Source organism: Odontesthes bonariensis, chromosome 12 (genome assembly GCF_027942865.1).
Source record: "Odontesthes bonariensis isolate fOdoBon6 chromosome 12, fOdoBon6.hap1, whole genome shotgun sequence".
NCBI classification, from domain to species: Eukaryota; Metazoa; Chordata; class Actinopteri; order Atheriniformes; family Atherinopsidae; genus Odontesthes; species Odontesthes bonariensis.
In genome coordinates this window covers 38,374,478-38,402,423 of record NC_134517.1, presented here as the reverse complement: position 1 = coordinate 38,402,423, position 27,946 = coordinate 38,374,478, and the positions used below count along the sequence as shown (strand labels likewise).

Below are 27,946 nucleotides of genomic sequence, written 5' to 3'. Positions count from 1 at the left end.
TAGGCCTATATAGTATTTTGGTAATGTTTTAAAACCTAACAATCAAAACAACTTTACACAATGTCACCTGACAATAAAAAGTTAACGGACTTTAGTGAAATGATCACGTTAATTACCTCACGTTAGCCTCCGTTACCAAGCTTTAAGCTAAATCCATTCCATTTTTAACATCAACATCGACATTTCATGCTAACCAAATGTAAAAATAACGATGTCTAAGAGTATACTTCTGATAGATAATGCTTAAAAATGTAAAAAACGTTTAAAATGCTGTTATTTTATTAACTTACCAGTAATTGTTCTTGACGAGCAATTGAGGTTAACGGAGCTGCGTCTCTTGTTTGGAACTGTGGCGTCTCCGTGACCCACGTGACTTCCGCATTCCTTTCTTTCTATAGAAGTCTATGGGAGTGTCGCCACTCTCTTTTTACACCACTCTGACCCTGATCTCTGACTCTAACACTGATCTCTGACTCTGATCTCTGACTCTGATCTCTGACTCTAACACTGATCTCTGACTCTGATCTCTGACTCTGATCTCTGACTCTAACACTGATCTCTGACTCTGAACCTGATCTCTGACTCTGATCTCTGACTCTAAAACTGATCTCTGACTCTAAAACTGATCTCTGACTCTAACCCTGATCTCTGACCCTGATCTCTGACTCAAACCCTGATCTCTGACTCTAACCCTGATCTCTGACCCTGATCTCTGACTCTAACCCTGATCTCTGACCCTGATCTCTGACTCAAACCCTGATCTCTGACTCTAACCCTGATCTCTGACCCTGATCTCTGACTCTAACCCTGATCTCTGACTCTATCACTGATCTCCGACTCAAACCCTGATCTCTGACTCTATCACTGATCTCTGACTCAAACCCTGATCTCTGACTCTGATCTCTGACTCTAACCCTGATCTCTGACTCTAGCACTGATCTCTGACTCTGAACCTGATCTCTGACTCTGATCTCTGACTCTAACACTGATCTCTGACTCTGATCTCTCACTCAAACCCTGATCTCTGACTCTAGCACTGATCTCTGACTCTAACCCTGAGTATCTCGGTGTGTTTGCTTTGTGTGTTCAGAACCGTTGGTACCAGACGGCAGAAATGCCAGAGGTTGGAGTCTCGGACTCGGTACTGGAGGGTCCTCAGCAGGGACTAAAGAAAGCAGCTGATGGTGTTTTTTCAGGTGGACGTTTGCTGTTATACGGCTGAGCTGTGTGTGGAGGCATCTGAGTTTTGAAGCCAGAAAGGAACTCTTAAAGGAAGCAGAGGTGGACTCTCAGATAAAAATGCTGTTTTAAGCACAGGGTCCGCTGGATTTAGTGAGTGTTAAAGGCTTTAAATCCTTTTAGGGCGGCAGCAGAGGGAACAGCTGCTGTTTGTTCAAAAAACATCCAGATTACCAACACCTTTCAAACTGTGACTCAGCTGCCGCTCCAGTTCACAGGCAGACAAATATCCTGCAGATATTCAGCAGCGTTAACGCTGACGGAGAACACCACCTCAGACATCAGGGGGAGGTGGTGTTCTCCGTCAGTCAGACATCAGGAGGCAGCAGGAGCTCAGTCTGTTGCTTTAGCTGATGAGCTGAACTGAGGCTGAAGGAAGCAGCTGATCACATGTTGCTGTGTTTACTGATCAGCTGATCTGCATTCTTCATGGCTCTGATGATGTTTTTCCCATATTTCTCTCTCTCTCTCAGCACGATGAGTGACGTTCGACTGTCGGCCCCCCCCTCCGTCTGCAAGGTGACGGCTTCATCAGCAGGATGCGGTTCCCATGGCAGCGAGCCTCCAGCCTTCATCCTGCCTCCCCGGAATGTCCGTGTCAGCCTGGGCGGAGACGCCCGCCTGGAGGGGAAGGTGAGACACCTGTTACCCACAGAGAGCTTCGTCTCACCGGGGTGACCCTCTGATGGGTCAGTACCAGGGATCACCGTGGTGGAGCCACAAATGAGTTCAGTCTGAACTGGGGCTGAAACGATTCCACAAGCAACTCCAAAAATAATGTTTCACACGACAGTTATTACCGTCACACAACCTGTTAAATGCCAGCATACTAAATACTGCATACTTCCATACTGCATACTGCATACTGCATACTACATACTGCATACTACATACTGCATACTTCCATACTGCATACTGCATACTGCATACTACATACTGCATACTACATACTGCATACTTCCATACTGCATACTGCATACTACATACTGCATACTGCATACTGCATACTACATACTACATACTACATACTACATACTGCATACTTCCATACTGCATACTGCATACTGCATACTACATACTACATACTGCATACTTCCATACTGCATACTACATACTGCATACTGCATACTACATACTGCATACTACATTCTACATACTACATACTTGCATACTACATACTACATACTGCATACTTCCATACTGCATACTGCAAACTACATACTACATACTGCATACTTAATACTGCATACTGCATACTGCATACTACATACTGCATACTGCATACTACATACTGCATACTACATACTACATACTGCATACTACATAGTGCATACTTCTATACTACATACTGCATACTGCATACTACATACTGCATACTGCATACTACATACTACATACTGCATACTGCATACTACATACTACATACTGTCATACTGCATACTACATACTGCATACTGCATACTACATACTACATACTGCATACTGCATACTACATACTGCATACTACATATTACATACTTTCATACTACATACTACATACTTGCATACTGCATACTACATACTGCATACTACATACTGCATACTACATACTACATACTACATACTTTCATACTGCATACTACATACTACATACTACATACTGCATACTGCATACTACATACTGCATACTACATACTGCATACTACATACTACATACTACATACTTTCATACTGCATACTACATACTGCATACTACATACTGCATACTACATACTACATACTGCATACTGCATACTACATACTACATACTGTCATACTGCATACTACATACTGCATACTGCATACTACATACTACATACTGCATACTGCATACTACATACTGCATACTACATATTACATACTTTCATACTACATACTACATACTTGCATACTGCATACTACATACTGCATACTACATACTGCATACTACATACTACATACTACATACTTTCATACTGCATACTACATACTACATACTGCATACTGCATACTACATACTGCATACTACATACTGCATACTACATACTACATACTACATACTTTCATACTGCATACTACATACTGTCATACTACATACTGCATACTGCATACTACATACTACATACTTGCATACTGCATACTACATACTGCATACTTGCATACTGCATACTACATACTTGCATACTGCATACTACATACTGCATACTGCATACTACATACTACATACTTGCATACTGCATACCGCATACTGCATACTACATACTGCATACTACATACTGCATACTACATACCGCATACTGCATACTACATACTACTTACTACATAGTGCATACTACATACTGCATACTGCATACTACATACTACTTACTACATAGTGCATACTACATACTGCATACTACATACTGCATACTGCATACTACTTACTACTTACTACATAGTGCATACTACATACTGCATACTACATACTGCATACTGCATACTACATACTACTTACTACATAGTGCATACTACATACTGCATACTACATATTACTTACTACATAGTGCATACTACATACTGCATACTGCATACTACTTACTACATAGTGCATACTACATACTGCATACTACATACTACTTACTACATAGTGCATACTACATACTGCATACTGCATACTACATACTGCATACTACATACTTACATACTACATACTGCATACTGCATACTACATACTGCATACTACATACTACATACTACATAGTGCATACTACATACTGCATACTGCATACTACATACTGCATACTACATACTACATACTTACATACTACATACTACATACTGCATACTGCATAATACATACTACATACTGCATACTGCATAGTACATACTGCAAACTGCATACTACATACTACATACTGCATACTTCCATACTACATACTGCATACTGCATACTACATACTGCATACTACATAGTGCATACTTTCATACTGCATACTACATACTGCATACTACATACTACATACTACATACTACATACTGCATACTACAAACTACATACTTTCATACTGCATACTGCATACTACATACTACATACTGCATACTACATACTACATACTGCATACTTCCATACTACATACTGCATACTGCATACTACATACTGCATACTACATAGTGCATACTACATACTGCATACTACATACTGCATACTGCATACTACATACTGCATACTACATACTGCATACTGCATACTGCATACTGCATACTACATACTGCATACTGCATACTACATACTGCATACTACATACTACATACTGCATACTGCATACTACATACTGCATAATTAATACTGTATAATACATACTACATACTTTCATACTGCATACTACATACCGCATACTACATACTACATACTTGCATACTGCATACTGCATACTACATACTACATACTGCATACTACATACTACATACTGCATACTTCCATACTACATACTGCATACTGCATACTACATACCGCATACTACATACTACATACTTTCATACTGCATACTGCATACTACATACTACATACTGCATACTACATACTGCATACTTCCATACTACATACTGCATACTGCATACTACATACTGCATACTACATAGTGCATACTACATACTGCATACTACATACTGCATACTGCATACTGCATACTGCATACTACATACTGCATACTGCATACTGCATACTACATACTGCATACTGCATACTACATACTGCATACTACATACTACATACTGCATACTGCATACTACATACTGCATAATTAATACTGTATAATACATACTACATACTTTCATACTGCATACTACATACCGCATACTACATACTACATACTGCATACTACATACCGCATACTACATACCGCATACTGCATACTACATACTGCATACTACATACCGCATACTACATACTACATACTGCATACTGCATACTACATACTACATACTGCATACTACATACTGCATACTACATACTACATACTACATACTTTCATACTGCATACTACATACTGTCATACTACATACTGCATACTGCATACTACATACTACATACTTGCATACTGCATACTACATACTGCATACTTGCATACTGCATACTACATACTTGCATACTGCATACTACATACTGCATACTGCATACTACATACTACATACTTGCATACTACATACTGCATACTACATACTGCATACCGCATACTGCATACTACATACTGCATACTACATACTGCATACTACATACCGCATACTGCATACTACATACTACTTACTACATAGTGCATACTACATACTGCATACTGCATACTACATACTACTTACTACATAGTGCATACTACATACTGCATACTACATACTGCATACTGCATACTACTTACTACTTACTACATAGTGCATACTACATACTGCATACTACATACTGCATACTGCATACTACATACTACTTACTACATAGTGCATACTACATACTGCATACTACATACTACTTACTACATAGTGCATACTACATACTGCATACTGCATACTGCATACTACTTACTACATAGTGCATACTACATACTGCATACTACATACTACTTACTACATAGTGCATACTACATACTGCATACTGCATACTACATACTGCATACTACATACTACATACTACATACTTACATACTACATACTGCATACTGCATACTACATACTGCATACTACATACTACATACTACATAGTGCATACTACATACTGCATACTGCATACTACATACTGCATACTACATACTACATACTTACATACTACATACTACATACTGCATACTGCATAATACATACTACATACTGCATACTGCATAGTACATACTGCAAACTGCATACTACATACTACATACTGCATACTGCATACTACATACTGCATACTACATAGTGCATACTTTCATACTGCATACTACATACTGCATACTACATACTACATACTACATACTGCATACTACAAACTACATACTTTCATACTGCATACTGCATACTACATACTACATACTGCATACTACATACTACATACTGCATACTTCCATACTACATACTGCATACTGCATACTACATACTGCATACTACATAGTGCATACTACATACTGCATACTGCATACTACATACTGCATACTACATACTGCATACTGCATACTGCATACTACATACTGCATACTGCATACTACATACTGCATACTACATACTACATACTGCATACTGCATACTACATACTGCATAATTAATACTGTATAATACATACTACATACTTTCATACTGCATACTACATACCGCATACTACATACTACATACTGCATACTACATACCGCATACTACATACCGCATACTGCATACTACATACTGCATACTACATACCGCATACTACATACTACATACTGCATACTGCATACTACATACTACATACTGCATACTACATACTACATACCGCATACTGCATACTACATACTGCATACTACATACTGCATACTACATACCGCATACTGCATACTACATACTGCATACTACATACTACATACCGCAAACTGCATACTGCATACTGCATACTACATACTTCCATACTACATACTTCCATACTACATACTACATACTCATCGATCACACAGTATGCAGAGCGTTTACCCACAATGCATTTTGCTCCTGCCCGAGCCGAAATCAGCCGGCCTGAAGCTGATTTCTCTTAAGCTCTAAACTCTGTAAACTTTAGCAACATTTGAAACATTTTCAGGTGAGAAAGTAGTCGTTTAGATCCCCAACGTGTTGAAAACCTGACTAAATACCGGCTGTTTACAATTTTGTTCCCACGAATTCGGTGCTTTAACAGACACAAATCAGCATTTCATCGGTCTTGTGACCTGCCTCCTCCTGATGTGGACCAGTCCAACGCTCCCAGTTCAAACCCAACATTTCCCTGGTCTGTTTTCATGTCTGCTTCAGAGCAGGCTCACTGCTGAGAGCATGTATAATCCCACAGCGCCTAAATGCACCTTCGGTCCACAAACATGATGGATGGCGCTGCAAGGCCTCCTGGGAGATGGAGTCATCAAACAGTCGCCACATCTGCCCGCCACATGCTGCACACTGGTGTGCTGTGTGACCGGGGAGCTCTGGGTCCTGGTCTACATACAGGGATCAGAGCCCTGCGGATCTGGTTCTGGACTTTACTGGTTCTGGACCTTACTGGTTCTGTGAAGCTGGTGTCAGATTTCTGACAGTTTGTGCAGAAACTGGAGCTGATGGGAGAAGAAGAAGAAGACTTAAAGTCAGTTTCCTGCTGAACGGGGACAGGGAGACACCTGGTGGTGGACTTTCAGACTGCAGCCATGAAACCTGCTGTTAGTTTAAACCAGGACAGCACTTGGTTTGTCCTTCTGGGGGGACCTGCAGCTATAAATGTGTTGTTGTGGGCTCATGAAAAACAGCTTTTAACAGAATAAATCAGAACTCTGGAGCCAGCCAACATGATCCCACACTGCTTCAGTAATGTTGAGCTCCGGGCTCTGGGGAGGATTCATCCCTCCATCAGACCTGCTGCCACTGATTTTCACTCCACTTCTTGTGTCCTTTGGCCCAGCTCAGCCTTTTCTCCCTGTTTCCCTTCCTTAAGAACGGCTTCTTGACAGCCACCCTTCCATGGAGCCCATTTCTGATCAGGCTTCTTGACAGCCACCCTTCCATGGAGCCCATTTCTGATCAGGCTTCTTGACAGCCACCCTTCCATGGAGCCCATTTCTGATGAGGCTTGGGCCAACAGCAGATGGATCAGCTGAAGGTCCAGATGCATCTCTCAGCTCCTGTGTCAGGTCTTTGCTGGATGTTTTCCTCTTTCTTAAGGACATCACTTTCAGATCCTGTTCATCTGCTGGAGATAGTTCTGGGAACAAAAACTAACGAAATAGCAACAAAGAGACACAAAATTACACAAAAGTGGGAATATGTTCTAGAATGCGCCGCTGAGGGTGGCAGCACGTTGGAGTAGCTCTGTACCTCACATTGAGAATTTTTTCTTTTTTCTAAATTTCATTCCTGTTTTTTCTTGGAAGAAATTGCATTTTTTGGACAACTGTTCCTTCCTGCCTTGGATGCTGTGCAGCTGGATTGATTTTTCCCAATACTTTTGTATATTTTGCTCTTTTGTTATGATGCATAACCATAGCAACAAGGTGGTTTACAACAGGGAGCAGCTGATTAACATTGGAAAAGCAGAAATAATTCGACAACTGAAGCCAGAAATCCCACTGGAATTGAAAAGGAGGCGTCGTGGATGCAGAGCAGGAGCAAAGAGGAGAGAGAGAAAGAAGAAGTTCAAACCATCTCTGCTATCCATCATCATGGGCAATGTAAGATCGTTAGCTAACAAGTTGGATGAACTTCTAGCCTTGACAAAGACTCAGCAAGAATATCAGGAATGTAGCATTATGTGTTTTACTGAGACATGGCTGCAGGATCATATACCCGTCTCCAGCGTCTCTCTGCCGGGCTTCCTGACTGTACGAGCAGATCGAGATTTAAAGAGTGGCAGGAAAAGGAAAGGGGGTGGATTGGCAGTGCTTGTCAACAACAGATGGTGTCACCCAGGACATGTTACTGTGAAGAGTCGTCTCTGCAGTCCTGACATTGAACTATTGGCAGTAAGTTTTCGTCCATATTATTTGCCAACAGAGTTCACCAGTGTTGTTTTGGTGGCTGTTTACATTCCACCCTCAGCTGTTGCCGACACTGCATGTGATGTCATCAGTTCCGTTGTTGCTAAGATACAGACTCAACACCCCAATTCTTTTGTGGCAATATCTGGTGATTTTAATCATGCCTCACTCTCTGCTACACTGCCAACTTTTCAACAGTTTGTCAGCTGCTCTACCAGAGAAAACAAGACATTGGATTTGTTTTACACAAATGTCAAGGATTCATACATTTCCAAATCAAGACCTTCCCTGGGTAAATCAGATCACAACCTTGTTTTTCTCTGTTCAGCATATAAACCCCTTGTCCAGAGACTACCTGTCACAAAAAAGACTGTTAGAAAGTGGTCACAGGAAGCCGAAGAAGCCTTACAGGGTTGTTTTGATGCAACCGATTGGATTTCTCTTTGTAAGCCACATGGAGAGGACATTAATGCCATGACTGAGTGTGTGACTGACTATATAAACTTCTGTGTGGACAACACCATCCCCACCAGAACAGTGAGATGCTTCCCTAATAACAAACCCTGGATCACCAGTGAGCTAAAGGAACTATTGAACAAGAAAAAAAGAGCCTTTAGGGAGCGAGACAGGGAGTTACTGAGGAGTATACAGAAGCAACTCAAAGTCAAGATCAGAGAGAGCAAGGAGGTGTATAGAAAGAAACTTGAGAGTAAACTGCAGAGGAACAATATCAGAGATGTGTGGTCAGGAATGAAGAAGATCACAGGCCTCAAGCAGAGGGAGGATCGGATGGATGGAAGTCTGGACAGAGCAAATGAGCTGAACACATTCTTCAACAGGTTCAGTTCAGGAACAAGCTCACCATCCTCCCCTCCTGTTCCCAGCCAAAGAGACATCCCACCCTCCTCTGACCCACAGCTTTCCTGTAACACCTCCACCTCCACCTCAGTCATGGATTCTTCTGCTTCCACTAGTTTGTCTTCAACCCAATCAGGAGATGCTGCGGTCCCCTTTGCCTCCCCCTCCCACTTTTCTGTTTCTAGAAGTCAGGTGAAGAGGCAGTTGGAGAGACTGAACCGGAACAAGGCTGCAGGTCCAGATGGTGTCAGCCCCCGAGTCCTGAAGGCCTGTGCAGAGCAGCTCTGTGGGATTCTGCAACACCTTTTCAACCTTAGCTTGACCCAAGAGAAGGTACCACTGTTGTGGAAGACATCCTGTCTGGTTCCGGTACCAAAGAAAACTCACCCTTCAGACATCAATGACTACAGACCTGTTGCACTGACATCCCACATCATGAAGGTCCTGGAGAGACTCCCGTTGACCCACCTGTGTAAGCAGACCAGCACATATCAGGACCCCCTGCAGTTTGCTTATCGCCATGGAGTTGGAGTTGAAGACGCTATCATACACCTGCTTCAACAAACCCACTGTCATCTGGACAAAGCAGGCAGCACTGTGAGGATCATGTTCTTTGATTTCTCCAGTGCATTTAACACAATCTAGCCTGATCTGCTTCGTCTGAAACTCCAGAAGACTCAGGTGGAGGCCTCAACAATCACCTGGATTAATGACTACCTGACAAACAGACCACAGTTTGTCAGACTGAAGAATTGTGTGTCTAACCAGGTGATCAGCAGCACAGGAGCACCACAGGGGACTGTACTCTCACCATTCCTTTTCACTCTGTACCCTTCAGACTTCCAGTACAAGTCAGACTCCTGTCATCTACAGAAATATTCAGATGACTCTGCAGTTGTCGGGTGTATCAGAGATGGACAAGAAGCTGAGTACAGAGAGCTGGTGGACCGCTTTGTGGCATGGTGTGGGAACAATCATCTCATCTTGAATGTTAACAAAACAAAGGAGATGATTGTAGATTTCAGGAGAAACAAGGTCAGATCAAACCCTGTTTCCATCATGGGAGAAGAAGTGGAGGTGGTTGAGGAATATAAATACCTTGGTGTTCATGTGGACAACAGACTGGACTGGAGACACAACAGTGAAGCCATCTACAAGAAAGGACAGAGCAGACTGTACTTCTTGAGGAAGCTAAGGTCCTTCAAGGTTTGCAGCAAGATGTTGCAGATCTTCTACAAGTCTGTTGTTGAGAGCGTCATTTCCTCTTGCGTCATCTGTTGGGGCAGCAGCATCAGAACCAGGGACCTAAAAACACTCAACAACCTGATAAGGAAGGCTGGTTCTGTTCTGGGGACGACTGTGGAACCTCTGGAGACAATAATGCAAAGAAGGATTTTGCATAAAATCAAGAGAATTATGGACAACCCTGAACATCCTCTCCATGAGACTGTTATCGGAAAACAGAGTCTCTTCAGTCAAAGGCTTCTTCAGTTTGGATGCAAAATGGACCGCTACAGAAAATCTTTCCTGCCCACAGCCATCAGCATCTATAATAACTCCCTGATTTAATTGAGCTACATCAACATTTAATTTCCCTCTGGGATAAATAAAGTATTTTTGAATTTTGAATTTGAATTGAACAAAAACTAAAGAAAAAGCTACAACGAGACACAAAATTACACAAAAGTGGGAACAAAAACTAACGAAATAGCAACAAAGAGACACAAAATTACACAAAAGTGGGAACAAAAACTAACGAAATAGCAACAAAGAGACACAAAATTACACAAACGTGGGAACAAAAACTAACGAAATAGCAACAAAGAGACACAAAATTACACAAAAGTGGGAACAAAAACTAACGAAATAGCAACAAAGAGACAAAATTACACAAGTGGGAAGAAAAACTAACGAAAAAAGCAACAAAGAGACACAAAATTACACAAGTGGGAACAAAAACTAAAGTAAAAGCAACAAAGAGACACAAAATTACACAAAAGTGGGAACAAAAACTAACGAAATAGCAACAAAGAGACACGAAATTACACAAGTGGGAACAAAAACTAACGAAATAGCAACAAAGAGACACGAAATTACACAAGTGGGAACAAAAACTAAAGTAAAAGCAACAAAGAGACACAAAATTACACAAAAGTGGGAACAAAAACTTTCAGATCCTGTTCATCTGCTGGAGATAGTTCTTTAGGCCTGACACTTCTTCTTCTGTCCTCCACTTGTCCAGTTTCCTCAAATGTTTTAAGGACACACTGCACACCATGCTGAGATATGCCAAGTTTTCAGCTAACAGCTCTTTGGGAATCACCTTGTTGCTGCAGAAATCCTGTTTTCTGTCTGTCAGACTGTGTTATCTTTGCTGTTTTTCACACATGCAGCTAAAGAAATGGGAACAAATCTTAATTCCAGTCTGAAACCCACAAAGAGCTTCTAGATTATTCATTTCTGGTGGCATAAAACACTTTAATCATTTCATTTATATTAACTGTTCCATAATTAGTCATTAGATTATATCTTATATTCTTTTTTAAGCTTTAAATTGATTCTTATTTACTTTTACTCTTGATGTTGAATAACATATAATTCTTATTATTGTCTGTTTTTTTTCCTACTTTTCTACTTTTAGACGTGATAACATTCATTATTTTGGGATTAGAATTTTTTTTTAAACTGAATTTCTTATATTAATTTGACTCTTTTGGTAACTGGAAGCAGTTTTAACGTAAATGTACAAAAAAGTTGAAACTATGAAGCTGTTTTTCACAGATGCAGCTAAAGAAATGGGAACAAATGATGTGTCTCTGTGACAGGCTGCTGGGAACAAAGTGCCTAAAGATCCAGTTTAAAATGTGGACACAACACTGGTTCATCCCTTGAGTTAGGAGCCTTTTTCTTGCCTGAATGGTTCACAGCTCAGAGTTAAGTGGCTTAACAAAGAAAAAACACATTCCTCTGAAGATGCTCAGGTACAAGGACTGAAGATGAGGGAAGAAGCAGAAAATGTCCAAAGAGAAACTCTGAGAGCTTCAGGAAGCTGCAGAACTGCTGATCAGAGACTGAATAAATGTATATTGTTTTAATTACTACATTAGAAAAAAGATTTTGTTTCTTTATGTCCTGGAGTTGTTTTCATTTAGACTGAAGCTTGATTATGAGAATTATAATATTGAGAAGAGAAAACTTGATATATTTTCTGTTCTCTGAGGCTTTTTCTTCAGTTCATGTGACATCCTGCTGTAATGAAAGAGGGAAAAACTGAATTGTGTTTGATGTGATTCAATATTCTTAATGAGCCAATTATTAAAACCAGAGTTTGATTATTGTCATGAAAACCCACAGCTGACAGATGTTCCCACAGCTGTGGGGACTCACGTGGTCACTCATTCGATCAGACAGTATGCAGAGCGTTTACCCACAATGCATTTGGCTCCTGCCCGAGCTGAAATCAGCCGGCCTGAAGCTGATTTCTCTTAAGCTCTAAACTCTGTAAACTTTAGCAACATTTGAAACATTTTCAGGTGAGAAAGTAGTTGTTTAGATCCCCAACGTGTTGAAAACCTGACAAAATACCGGCTGTTTACTATTTTGTTCCCACGAATTCGGCGCTACTAAAGCTAGCCGCAGTGAGCAACGCACTTCCTGTTATTTTCACAAAATAAAATTTTCATCGTTGCTTCTCAGCGTGTTCGACTCGTTCTTCATCTTTTACCAGTTTGAACATCCTGGACCTGCAGGCGCCGTTCTGAGGGATCTGGACCGGTCCAAACGCCGTTCATCCTGTTCTGTGACTTTCAGGTGCGAGGTCATCCTGAGCCGCAGGTCACATGGTACAGAGAGGGGAGGGCTGTGACTGGTGGAGAGCGCTGCCTGGTGGAGCGAGGCGGGCGGGGCACCTTCAGCCTGGTGGTGGGAGGAGTCACGCAGGAGGACCTGGGTCGGTACACCTGCCAGGCCACCAATCAGGCGGGGAGCCGGCAGGTTACCGTGGAGATCCTGCTGGAAGGTATGAACACCTGCTGACAGCTCTGATGAAACCAGGTTCACATGATTCAGTTCTACACTGTGGAACCGAGTCCAGTATCAGTTCCACAGTGTGGAACCGAGTCCAGCATCAGTTCCACAGTGTGGAACCGAGTCCAGTATCAGTTCCACAGTGTGGAACCGAGTCCAGCATCAGTTCCACAGTGTGGAACCGAGTCCAGCATCAGTTCCACAGTGTGGAACCGAGTCCAGCATCAGTTCCACACTGTGGAACCGAGTCCAGCATCAGTTCCACACTGTGGAACCGAGTCCAGCATCAGTTCCACAGTGTGGAACCGAGTCCAGCATCAGTTCCACAGTGTGGACCCGAGTCCAGCATCAGTTCCACAGTGTGGACCCGAGTCCAGCATCAGTTCCACACTATGGAACCGAGTCCAGCATCAGTTCCACAGTGTGGAACCGAGTCCAGCATCAGTTCCACACTATGGAACCGAGTCCAGCATCAGTTCCACACTATGGAACTGAACTCGTGCGTTTGGTTCCAGCAGAGTCTTTGTAAGTGAGGGACGCTTCAGTGCCATCTGTTGTTTTTTTAATTGGCCTGAATAAATTGAACTAATTTGGAATTTAATGAATTGGATTTCCAATTGCTCTCCCACCTCCCGGGGGAGGTGGGGGACATTGAGCCCGAATGGGCCATGTTCCGTGCCTCCATTGTTGAGGCGGTCGACCGGAGCTGTGGCCGTAAGGTGGTCGGTGCCTGCCGTGGCGGCAATCCCCGAACCCGCTGGTGGATACCAGTGGAAGAAGGAGTCCTATCGGGCCTTTTTGGCCAGTGGGACTCTGGAAGCAGCTGATGGGTACCGGCAGGCCAAGCGGAACGCAGCCTCGGCGGTTGCTGAGGCAAAAACTCGGGCTTGGGAGGAGTTCGGGGAGGCCATGGAGAACGACTTCAGGACGGCCTCGAAGAGATTCTGGTCCACCATCCGGCGGCTCTAGGGGGGGAGCGGTGCACCGTCTACACCGTGTATGGTGAGGGCGGGGCTCTGCTGACCTCAACTAGGGACGTCGTGAGTCGGTGGGGGGAATACTTCGAGGGCCTCCTCAATCCTACCGACACGCCTTCCGATGAGGAAGCAGAGTTGGGGAGCTCGGACGTGGGGCCTCCCATTTCTGGGGCTGAGGTTGCCGAGGTGGTTAAAAAACTCCTCGGTGGCAAGTCCCCTGGGGTGGATGAGGTCCGTCCCGAGTTCCTCAAGGCTCTGGATGTTGTGGGGCTGTCTTGGTTGACACGCCTCTGCAGCATCGCGTGGACATCGGGGGCAGTGCCTCTGGACTGGCAGATCGGGGTGGTGGTCCCCCTCTTTAAAAAGGGGGACCGGAGGGTGTGTTCCAACTATAGGGGGATCACACTCCTCAGCCTCCCTGGTAAGGTCTATTCGGGGGTACTGGAGAGGAGGATCCGCCGGATAGTCGAATCTCGGATTCAGGAGGTGCAGTGTGGTTTTCGTCCTGGCCGTGGAACAGTGGACCAGCTCTATACCCTCCGCAGGATCCTGGAGGGAGCATGGGAGTTCGCCCAACCGGTCTACATGTGTTTTGTGGACTTGGAGAAGGCGTTCGACCGTGTCCCTCGGGGACTCTTGTGGGGGGTGCTCCGGGTGTATGGAGTGCCGGACTCCTTGATATGGGCTGTTCGGTCTCTGTATGACCGGTGTCAGAGTTTGGTCCGCATTGCCGGCAGTAAGTCGGACATGTTTCCTGTGAGGGTTGGACTCCGTCAGGGCTGCCCTTTGTCACCGATTCTGTTCATAATTTTTATGGACAGAATTTCTAGGCGCAGCCAGGGCGTTGAGGGGGTCCGGTTTGGCGACCTCAGAATCGGGTCTCTGCTTTTTGCGGACGATGTGGTTCTGTTGGCGTCGTCGGGCCGTGACCTTCAGCTCTCACTGGAGCGGTTCGCAGCCGAGTGTGAAGCGGCTGGGATGAGAATCAGCACCTCCAAATCCGAGACCATGGTCTTCAGCCGGAAAAGGGTGGAATGCCCTCTCCGGGCCGGGAATGAGATCCTGGAGCTGAGCCAGAAGGCCAAGCTCTCGATTCACCGGTCAAACTACAAGATTTAATTGATTTCTATACAGCACAGCTATTGTTCAAAGCAAGTAAGGAATTATTACCGACAAATATACAAAGAATATTTTTAAAAAGAGAAGGTAACTACAATTTGAGGGGCTGTGGCAAATTCAAAGTACCAGCAGTGAGGACCACGAGGAAGACCATGTGTGTATCTGTATGTGGCGTCCGTCTATGGAACGGAATATTAAACAATGCCCATCCATTCACCTTTTCAAAATAAGATACAAAAAAATTATATTATTAAAGTTCAGTGCGCAAGAAGATCGCTGCGTACGACAGTAAAATATGTTATAATCAGTTACTCACAGGCCTTACCCTTGGGGTATTCTTATTACCATTGCTGGTATTTTTTAAGGAAGAAGAAAGGGCGGAAGAGAAATGTATGTATATATGTATGTATGCATATATATATATATATATATATATATGTGTATATATATGTGTATATATATGTGTGTATGTATATGTATTTTTTTCCTTTTCTTTTTTGCAACTGTACTATGTACACACATTTGATGTAAATGGCGGCGGCCTTATTATTTATTAAGAACTGAATGGGGGTGGGAATCTATAAGCTTGTCTTCATCCCACTCCTTTCCAAGCTTATTTGAATTTGCACAAATACTTAGCCGCTTGTTCTGTATATTATTTTTGCTTGGAATAAACGAAACGAAACGAGACAAATCTATGTTCCTACCCTCACCTATAGTCCCGAGCTGTGGGTAGGGACCGAAAGAACGAGATCGCAGGATGCCTCCTGGGGCATCTGGTTAGGATGCCTCCTGGGGCATCTGGTTAGGATGCCTCCTGGGGCATCTGGTTAGGATCCCTCCTGGGGCACCTGGTTAGGATGCCTCCTGGGGCATCTGGTTAGGATGCCTCCTGGGGCACCTGGTTAGGATGCCTCCTGGGGCATCTGGTTAGGATGCCTCCTGGGGCACCTGGTTAGGATGCCTCCTGGGGCACCTGATTAGGATGCCTCCTGGGGCACTTGGTTAGGATGCCTCCTGGACGCCTCCCTGGTGAGGTGTTCCGGGCCCGTCCCACTGGGAAGAGGCCCCCAGCGAAGATGATGGAGGGATGGAGGGATGGATGGATGAATTGGATTTGATTGGATTATGATTGTTTAACAATGAAGTGGATTGAATTGGTCTGTATCTTTCAAGTGCCCTGAGACAACATTTGCTTTGATTTGTATAAATAAAACTGAGTTCAGCCACTTCCAGCCTGAGCAGATCAGGGCTGTAAATATGTGAGATCCAGAGTTTAAATTTCCTGCCACTTCTGGGACATTTTGTATGACATTCATGTGTGTTTTAAGCTTACTTCTTCAAGTGTTTTCATCATGAAACACCAAAGAGTAAAAGTACAGAGCAGGAAGTCGTCCAGTGGCACACAGAGAGTAAAAGATGCTTTAATAACACATAAAATAGCTTTCCATCGGTTTCATGCAGAGCCATCTTCACGGTTAAACTCAGTGATGTTTCACAGCAGCATAAAGTCAGTGTGAAGGATGCAGTTTAAAGTTTTTGTCTGCAGTTTATTCAGAGGTTGAACTCTTCTTCTTCTCCTGTTTTTGCACCTGCAGAGGACTCTGGGAGGCGGTTGGTCCTGCCGTCCTCGGTGAAAACGGGGTGAGTTCCAGCAGCTGTAGCTCTGGTAAACAGACCTGCAGATGGTTGAGTCGTAACTCCTGCCGGTGTCGGAGGCTCAGGCTGCTCCTCCTCTGGAGCCTGGAGGCTCCTTAAATCTGTCGGTGCTTCTGTCTGCCACCACATCAGCAGAGATTCACGGCTCCTGAAGCTGCTTCCTGCAGCAGCTGCTTCCTCTCGGGTGTTTTATGGCTTCCAGAGCAGCAGGAGAGCATAGAAACCTCTGATTCCACATGTTTTATGTTACTTAAACCTCTGATTCCACATGTTTTATGCTACTTATAATTCTGAGAACTCAGCACCACGGTTCACATGTTAGCATCCACCCAGAAGGGGGCGCTGCAGCCGGACTGTGCTGGTTACAGGACTCCGTTTCCCATGATTCCAGGTGCCGCTCTGCTGTCCCGGCGCTGGAGAACAGGCCCAGTATTTGGGGCCAGAGTCCCCCGAAGTTCATCACCAAGCCGACTCGGGTGTTTGCCGGACCGGGACAGAGCGCCAAGTTCTGCGCCAAAACCACCGGACGCCCACAGCCACAGGTCACATGGTACAAGGTGGGAGGAGCCTACTGTCTGTGATGCTAAATAAACAGTCGATTAAAACTCTGCAGATTTGTTCAAATGGAAATCGTGTTCAGCTGAAACCAAAACAGTCTGTTCAGGACCACAAGTTCTGTCAGTTAACTTCAATAAAACTTTATTAATCCCTGCAGTATGAGTTATTATTAAAGATCAGCTGCTGCAGATAACAGGATAAAATATAAACCAGCTGAAGTGCAGCAGAGAGGAAGGTGTGCTAATTCTCATTATTTTATTGTAAAGCAGTGAAAACGTGTTGATCTGATTCGAACACTTTTATGTTTAATTTGTTCACACAGCTCCTGTGAGAGTGATTCCAGGCTGATGTTTACAGAGCAGGGGGCGCTGTTCAGATGGTTTTCAAAAGAAAACGACAATTTTCCTGACAATACATTGAAATAATAAGTTTACATGGTGCGATGGAAAGCTTTTCTTCTTCTGTGGTGGAGGTTAGCTGTTTGTTTAATGGTGTAACTATCTTTGTCTCAGGAGGAGGCGGAGCTTCAGTCTCGGGGGCGGGTCGGTGTGTACGAGCTCTCCGGTCGTCACTTTCTGGAGATAAAGGAGGTGTGCACGGAGGACGCAGGAAGTTACACGTGTTCAGTCATCAACGGCGCCGGCACCGCCAGCGCCAGCGCTGAGCTCATCGTCCAGGGTGAGGCAGCCAATCAGAGCACAGGATGGTTTAGTGACCAGGGTGAGGCAGCCAATCAGAGCACAGGATGGTTTAGTGACCAGGGTGAGGCAGCCAATCAGAGCACAGGATGGTTTAGTGACCAGGGTGAGGCAACCAATCAGAGCACAGGATGGTTTAGTGACCAGGGTGAGGCAGCCAATCAGAGCACAGGATGGTTTAGTGACCAGGGTGAGGCAGCCAATCAGAGCACAGGATGGTTTAGTGACCAGGGTGAGGCAACCAATCAGAGCACAGGATGGTTTAGTGACCAGGGTGAGGCAGCCAATCAGAGCTCAGGATGGTTTAGCGACGACTGTAAAGCTGAAATCTGCAGATGAAGCGGATGAGGCGGATTCTGCTGATGAGGCGGATTCTGCTGATGAGGCGGATTCTGCTGATGAAGCGGATTCTGCTGATGAGGCGGATTCTGCTGATGAGGCGGATTCTGCTGATGAAGCGGATTCTGCTGATGAGGCGGATTCTGCTGATGAGGCGGATTCTGCTGATGAGGCGGATTCTGCTGATGAAGCGGATTCTGCTGATGAGGCGGATTCTGCTGATGAGGCGGATTCTGCTGATGAAGCGGATTCTGCTGATGAGGCGGATTCTGCTGATGAGGCGGATTCTGCTGATGAGGCGGATTCTGCTGATGAAGCGGATTCTGCTGATGAGGCGGATTCTGCTGATGAGGCGGATTCTGCTGATGAAGCGGATTCTGCTGATGAGGCGGATTCTGCTGATGAGGCGGATTCTGCTGATGAGGCGGATGAGGCGGATTCTGCTGATGAGGCGGATTCTGCTGATGAGGCGGATTCTGCTGATGAAGCGGATTCTGCTGATGAGGCGGATTCTGCTGATGAGGCGGATTCTGCTGATGAAGCGGATTCTGCTGATGAGGCGGATTCTGCTGATGAGGCGGATTCTGCTGATGAGGCGGATTCTGCTGATGAAGCGGATTCTGCTGATGAGGCGGATTCTGCTGATGAGGCGGATTCTGCTGATGAAGCGGATTCTGCTGATGAGGCGGATTCTGCTGATGAGGCGGATTCTGCTGATGAAGCGGATTCTGCTGATGAGGCGGATTCTGCTGATGAGGCGGATACTGCTGATGAGGCGGATTCTGCTGATGAGGCGGATGAGGCGGATTCTGCTGATGAGGCGGATTCTGCTGATGAGGCGGATACTGCTGATGAGGCGGATTCTGCTGATGAGGCGGATGAGGCGGATTCTGCTGATGAGGCGGATTCTGCTGATGAGGCGGATTCTGCTGATGAAGCGGATTCTGCTGATGAGGCGGATTCTGCTGATGAAGCGGATACTGCTGATGAGGCGGATTCTGCTGATGAGGCGGATACTGCTGATGAAGCGGATACTGCTGATGAGGCGGATTCTGCTGATGAGGCGGATGAGGCGGATTCTGCTGATGAGGCGGATTCTGCTGATGAGGCGGATTCTGCTGATGAGGCGGATACTGCTGATGAGGCGGATTCTGCTGATGAGGCGGATACTGCTGATGAAGCGGATTCTGCTGATGAGGCGGATGAGGCGGATTCTGCTGATGAGGCGGATTCTGCTGATGAGGCGGATTCTGCTGATGAGGCGGATTCTGCTGATGAAGCGGATTCTGCTGATGAGGCGGATTCTGCTGATGAAGCGGATTCTGCTGATGAGGCGGATACTGCTGATGAGGCGGATTCTGCTGATGAGGCGGATTCTGCTGATGAGGCGGATACTGCTGATGAGGCGGATTCTGCTGATGAGGCGGATTCTGCTGATGAGGCGGATACTGCTGATGAGGCGGATTCTGCTGATGAAGCGGATTCTGCTGATGAGGCGGATACTGCTGATGAGGCGGATTCTGCTGATGAGGCGGATTCTGCTGATGAAGCGGATTCTGCTGACCGTCCTGCAGCAGCTTCAGGATGAAGCAGACTGATCTCAGCTTCATCTTTTTATTTAGTTCTCATCTCTTCAGAAATAATAAGAACTATTACTTTGAGTGGAGCTTGTTAGCTGTATTGGTTGTTTAAAGGAATTTTTAAGAGAGCTGTTTGAGTCCACACATTGTTTTAAACATCCTGAGTTCTTCAGTAAATCGGTGAAACTGACATTGATGAGCCTCATCCTGAAGCTGTGTGTGTAAGCTGTGGTTTATCTCTGGATTTCAATGTTTGGATTCAATAAGAAGACACATGTTTGGTGTTGAACGGGTTCTGTTCTGATGTCTCTGCCTGTCTCCCTCCAGGTGTTCCTGATGTCTTCTCCAGGTGAGTTCTTTCTTTCACCTCCATTTAAGTGCTGCTCGTCCTCTGGTTTCTGGCTCCGTCCTTTCTGATAAGTTCCAGTTGTTTGTTCTGCCTGGATGAATGTTTCTGCTGTAACTTTTCCACTTTCCCTTCCCAAACCCAAATGAGACAGCTCAGCAGCCGCGTGCTTCAGAGTGGATTTACTGCCGGGAAGGGTTGCTATCTGAACCTGATCTCAGTTTTTGGAGGACATGGCTCCTCAGCAGCTGCAGGTCGATGTTGTCCAGGAGAGGTTTGGAGACCTTAAGGCTTCACAAGCTGCTAATCTGTCCTGGACGACCACTTGTGTTTTAGTAGCAGCTGATAGAGCAACATGTGATCCATCATCAGTCCAACGTCTCCTGGGACACGGACTGAAAGTCAGATGTGCATTAATCAGTACTGCTACAACGCTAAAGACAAGCTGTCTGGGGTTAAACTGAAGCGATGTGTCCTCTCCTACATGTAAACACGATAACGGCCTCGCGATGTGTCCCCTCCTGCATGTAAACACGATAACGGCCTCTTGATGTGTCCTCTCCTACATGTAAACATGATAACGGCCTCTTGATGTGTCCTCTCCTACATGTAAACACGATAACGGCCTCGCGATGTGTCCCCTCCTGCATGTAAACACGATAACGGCCTCGCGATGTGTCCTCTCCTGCATGTAAACACGATAACGGCCTCGCGATGTGTCCTCTCCTACATGTAAACACGATAACGGCCTCCTGATGTGTCCTCTCCTACATGTAAACATGATAACGGCCTCCTGATGTGTCCCCTCCTACATGTAAGCACGATAACGGCCTCTTGATGTGTCCTCTCCTGCATGTAAGCACGATAACGGCCTCACGATGTGTCCCCTCCTGCATGTAAACACGATAACGGCCTCCTGATGTGTCCTCTCCTGCATGTAAACACGATAACGGCCTCACGATGTGTCCTCTCCTGCATGTAAACACGATAACGGCCTCCTGATGTGTCCTCTCCTACATGTAAACATGATAACGGCCTCCTGATGTGTCCCCTCCTACATGTAAGCACGATAACGGCCTCTTGATGTGTCCTCTCCTGCATGTAAGCACGATAACGGCCTCACGATGTGTCCCCTCCTGCATGTAAACACGATAACGGCCTCGCGATGTGTCCCCTCCTGCATGTAAACACGATAACGGCCTCCTGATGTGTCCTCTCCTACATGTAAACACGATAACGGCCTCTTGATGTGTCCTCTCCTGCATGTAAACACGATAACGGCCTCCTGATGTGTCCTCTCCTACATGTAAACACGATAACGGCCTCCTGATGTGTCCTCTCCTACATGTAAACACGATAACGGCCTCACGATGTGTCCTCTCCTACATGTAAACATGATAACGGCCTCTTGATGTGTCCTCTCCTGCATGTAAACACGATAACGGCCTCACGATGTGTCCTCTCCTACATGTAAACATGATAACGGCCTCTTGATGTGTCCCCTCCTGCATGTAAACACGATAACGGCCTCTTGATGTGTCCCCTCCTACATGTAAACACGATAACGGCCTCCTGATGTGTCCTCTCCTACATGTAAACATGATAACGGCCTCTTGATGTGTCCCCTCCTGCATGTAAACACGATAACGGCCTCTTGATGTGTCCCCTCCTACATGTAAACATGATAACGGCCTCCTGATGTGTCCTCTCCTACATGTAAACACGATAACGGCCTCCTGATGTGTCCCCTCCTACATGTAAACACGATAACGGCCTCCTGATGTGTCCTCTCCTACATGTAAACACGATAACGGCCTCTTGATGTGTCCTCTCCTGCATGTAAACACGATAACGGCCTCTTGATGTGTCCTCTCCTGCATGTCAACACGATAACGGCCTCACGATGTGTCCTCTCCTACATGTAAACACGATAACGGCCTCCTGATGTGTCCTCTCCTACATGTAAACATGATAACGGCCTCGCGATGTGTCCCCTCCTGCATGTAAACACGATAACGGCCTCCTGATGTGTCCTCTCCTACATGTAAACACGATAACGGCCTCACGATGTGTCCTCTCCTGCATGTAAACATGATAACGGCCTCTTGATGTGTCCCCTCCTACATGTAAACACGATAACGGCCTCACGATGTGTCCCCTCCTACATGTAAACACGATAACGGCCTCACGATGTGTCCTCTCCTGCATGTAAACATGATAACGGCCTCTTGATGTGTCCCCTCCTACATGTAAACACGATAACGGCCTCACGATGTGTCCTCTCCTACATGTAAACACGATAACGGCCTCACGATGTGTCCTCTCCTGCATGTAAACATGATAACGGCCTCTTGATGTGTCCCCTCCTACATGTAAACACGATAACGGCCTCGCGATGTGTCCCCTCCTACATGTAAACACGATAACGGCCTCGCGATGTGTCCTCTCCTACATGTAAACACGATAACGGCCTCCTGATGTGTCCTCTCCTGCATGTAAGCACGATAACGGCCTCGCGATGTGTCCCCTCCTACATGTAAACACGATAACGGCCTCGCGATGTGTCCTCTCCTACATGTAAACACGATAACGGCCTCCTGATGTGTCCTCTCCTGCATGTAAGCACGATAACGGCCTCGCGATGTGTCCCCTCCTACATGTAAACACGATAACGGCCTCGCGATGTGTCCCCTCCTGCATGTAAACACGATAACGGCCTCGCGATGTGTCCCCTCCTACATGTAAACATGATAACGGCCTCGCGATGTGTCCCCTCCTGCATGTAAACACGATAACGGCCTCGCGATGTGTCCCCTCCTGCATGTAAACACGATAACGGCCTCGCGATGTGTCCCCTCCTACACGTAAACATGATAATGACGGCCTTGCGATGTGTCCTGCAGCGGCTTCCAGACAGCCGAGGACCAACCAACCAGAACCAGGAACCTGACGGTGGACAGAGCTGCTCCCAGTGTTCCCAGTTCCCAGGCAGAGCAGCCTGAACAGAAGGAGCCGCAGGGACACGCTGCCTCCTGGAGGAGCAAACCTCCTGTTCAGCTCCCTCATCTGGCCAGGAGGAGTATTGCAGCTGCTCAGGTAGCTGTGATCTAATTATTATAATAATCATAATTCAGGTGATATTTAAAGATAAGCAGTAAGCGAAGCTTCTGAGAGAACAACATGACTAAATCATTTTCTCTGCTGGTGGTTTGTGTCCTAATACAAACAGATTCGGCCCTCATAGATCTCCCTTCATAGACTGAAATAAACACAAAAATATTTAAAAGGCTGAATAAATAAGTTTATACGATGATAAATGTTATTAATATTAAATTAAATAAATATGCAAAAGAATGTGAAAGAAACACATTTTTCTGCTTTGATTTTAAAATAATTCTATTTATTTCATTCTATTTATTTACCCTGCGACTTTTCTAAATTGGAAAATATTGAATTTCTTTCTTCGTTAATTTGTTACTCCTCAATTTATTTTTGTATTATTTTCCTGTTCTAGTCCCTCCAAATGATTGATTTCTTTACTTTGACTTCGTACATCTCTTTATCTCTTTTTATTTGTATTTATTTCACCAAACCCAGTTTTCTGTTTACATTTTTTTCTCTTTCACATCATTCTGGTTCCAAAAACCCAAAAGTGTAAAAACCAAACCTAAAATCGAGGTATCAGACGCATTGAACACAAACTCAGAGTTTGTGGGAAAGTTAGCCAGAACTTTTTAAGTGGACGGGTTAGTCTTATCATCTTCTAATGTTTGAATGTTTCACAGGAAGAGAAACGATTGTGACTTGAGATCTTTGTGTGCCTGCAGGTCCAGTCAGAAGGTCCCGATCCAGTTCAGCCCGGTTCAGTCCTGCAGCCTGACAACAGCCGGTCAGAATCAAGTCAAACCTCTTTGAACACAATGTTTCATGAGATGTGATGTTAAAGGGTGACGTTCTGACGGGTTCTTCTCCTTAGAATCAAAAACACATAAAGTCCTAAAGAGTGGAAACACACACACACACACCAGCTGCTAGCTAACAGCCAACATATTTAAGCTAACATGCTATCAGCCAACACATTTGATGCTAACATGCTAACAGCTTTATGGTGAAAAAACTAATTTGGTCACATTTAGATGCATATTTCTGAGGCCACACAGCAGTTTCCTTGAAATTTTCCAGAATGACTTAAAGTCGAGAATGCTGGACGGGTTCTTCTCAGTCACGTCTTTCATTATAATCAAAAACGCATCCAGAACTTTCCAGTGAAACCACCTGATAGAAAACAATAACATTAATGTAAACTCTGTGATGACCTGGGGCCTCCCTGTCTGTCTGACAGCTGAGCGGACCACAGTTTCTGGAATGTTCTGCTCGGTGCCGGTCGTGTCAGACTGCATCGTGTGTGTTTCAGGGCTCTGAGGAGGTCCGTGTCGGGGTCCGGTCTGCGGTTCGAGGCGGTTCCTCTGGATCAGGAGGCCACAGAGGGAGCACAGGTCACCTTCACCTGCCAAGGTCATTCACACCTCTGATTTAATGTGAAATGTAAAGAATTCTCTGACAGAACCTCAAGAAGAAGAATTCAATTAAATTCAGTTTTATTTATATAGCGCCAAATACAACAAATGTCATCTCAAGGCACTTAGATAATAAAGTCCAATTCAAGCCAATTGGAATTCAATTAATTGTAATCATAAGAAGCGAAAACTAACTTTTTACTTTAAGAATGAGATTTTAGAACACACAACAAGCTTATCAAATATGATCAATAATATGTTATCATATCAGTATGATTATTGATTGATTATCTCGGCTCGGCCGAGAGAAAACATGACATCATTAGTTCAGAAGGAAGGAATTTGAGATGTTGGCCGAGAGTCAAACCAATAGGAGAGAAGTATTGAGTGTGATTCCATTGTTGCCATCAGAAGAGATGTCTGTCTTTTTAAGAAAAGGCGGGGCTTAACCAGGAAGTGAGTGAATAAAAGCCTGTGCTGTAAATTCAATGTTTTTCCAGAGGGAACTTGAGTTTATTCCTTTATCCTGAATAAACTACAACATTGGATTTGTGTAATGTTCTGACAGGAATACGAAGAAAAGAAAATGATTATTAAACAAGTTAAAACCTGTCGTCTGCTGCAGTCTCCTCTGCTGCCGTTTCCATGGTTACCTGGTTGAAGGATGGGGACGCTGTGCGGGCGGGACCGCAGAGACGGGACGGGACCCGTCTGACTCTCACCCTGGAGAGGGTGAGACAGGCGGACCGGGGCAGCTACAGGTGTCAGCTGACCACGGCCGACGGAGCGACTGTGGACTCTGCAACATGGACGCTGCGTGTTCACGGTAAGCCCCGCCCACCCGTCTGCCCACCTGTCTGTCTGCCCCGCCCACCTGTCTGTCTGCCCACCCATAGATATGTATAGAATGGCTAGATGTCTCGTCCGCGTTGCTGGGCAACATAGGAAACGTCCGCAGATGGCGGCCATCTTACCACAGGCAGCTCTCTTGTGTTGATGGTGAAACATTCAAAACATAACTTGCTTAATTCTCAAACGTTTAGGTTATTATAAACATCAAAGTAGTAAGCTAATTATCACACTACAGACGAAGTCCATATTTATTTTTTAAATAAAAACGTAAATATTTCACGTTTATTTGCCCCATGACTCAACTTTATTTACCCCTTGGGATGACTCCCTCAGGGAAATTCAAGTCCCCAGTAGCTCCAAACACACACATAGGATCTCTATAAATCTAAAATACAGTATAATATAGAATAATTAATATAATATATCATTAATATAGAATAATCTAAAACAAAAAGTGTAAAAAAGAATATAGGCTATACAAGATATACAAAGTGAAGAGAGTTAAATAAAATAAGTTATAGCGCTATGGTTGAGTTATTGCCCATATTGCACTACGCTTGTGTTAATTACACATTGTATGCACATAGTCTGACCATAAATAGATCAGATATTGCACAGTAGTGACGTGAATTATTGCACAGATGACCGAATAAATAAAATATGGCACAGGGTTTTTTAGTATGTAAAACAGTGTAAAATGGTGGAGATTTCTGCGAGATAAGAGTAATAGCGTCAGAGCAGATCACTTAGCGTAACTATGGTTACCTCAGGTCTGACCGTCTCCCGCCAGGCAGCTTACCTGTGGTAAGATGGCCGACTTGTTCTAAACTCAGACGTAACACATCTAGCCATTCTATACATATCTGTCTGCCCACCTGTGTGCCTGCCCGAGCCACCGTAGGAAGGGTTCAGCACAGAGTGTGCTGCTCTGAGGCCTCCAGCAGAGGGCAGCAGACACTCTGATCACACCTGAACGCAGCCATGAAACACAAACCGATGAAAATGAGAGGAAACCTGAGGCCTGAAGAAGCTGCAGACTCACTTTAAACAAAGGACACTTTATTTAAACACAGCAGAGACGCTCTGAGCTGTTCTCATTCCACCCAAACAGCTGTGAAAATGTGTTTCACTGCTGGAACCAGAGATGTGTTGTTGTTGTTTTAAGCTGTTTCTGTATTCTGGCAGCTTCCTGCTCTGCTGACGGGACGCTGAGCACGTTTTAAGTAAACTTTAGTTCATAAAAACAGAGGAATGGAAAAATAAAAGCAGCAGAGAGGAGGAGGGCTGCACTGTAAAACCTCCCCGAGGAGTTCAGTGGAATCAGCTGGTTTGTTCCAGTCGGTGACCTGAAAAGTCTCTGACTGAGAAAAAGATCTGTTCTCACCTTCTTCAGGGAGTCAAAGTCCTTCAGAGAGGAATAATCCACCTGTGATGGAGTTTTCATCAGTTTCTATTTATCAAAATAAATAGAAAATAAACTGAGAAAAGAACTGAGAGCCATCCAC

General features: G+C 44.7%; 1 protein-coding gene across 2 annotated transcripts in view; it reads left to right on the top strand.

Annotated features, from left to right (window-relative positions):
• The first annotated feature begins 1,179 nt into the window (after positions 1-1,179).
• LOC142397001 (myosin light chain kinase, smooth muscle-like) overlaps positions 1,180-27,946 on the top strand; it is a 124,058-nt gene continuing 97,291 nt past the window's right edge. For both annotated transcript variants that reach the window (XM_075480390.1, XM_075480389.1), the window contains exons 1-11: positions 1,180-1,196; positions 1,713-1,872; positions 13,581-13,788; positions 17,491-17,536; positions 17,943-18,108; positions 18,622-18,787; positions 21,054-21,075; positions 23,976-24,168; positions 24,900-24,961; positions 25,487-25,587; positions 26,215-26,415. In XM_075480390.1, coding sequence (XP_075336505.1) covers positions 1,717-1,872; positions 13,581-13,788; positions 17,491-17,536; positions 17,943-18,108; positions 18,622-18,787; positions 21,054-21,075; positions 23,976-24,168; positions 24,900-24,961; positions 25,487-25,587; positions 26,215-26,415 — 1,321 coding nt within the window. In that variant the 5' untranslated portion in view covers positions 1,180-1,196; positions 1,713-1,716. The remainder of the gene's footprint in view (positions 1,197-1,712; positions 1,873-13,580; positions 13,789-17,490; positions 17,537-17,942; positions 18,109-18,621; positions 18,788-21,053; positions 21,076-23,975; positions 24,169-24,899; positions 24,962-25,486; positions 25,588-26,214; positions 26,416-27,946) is intronic.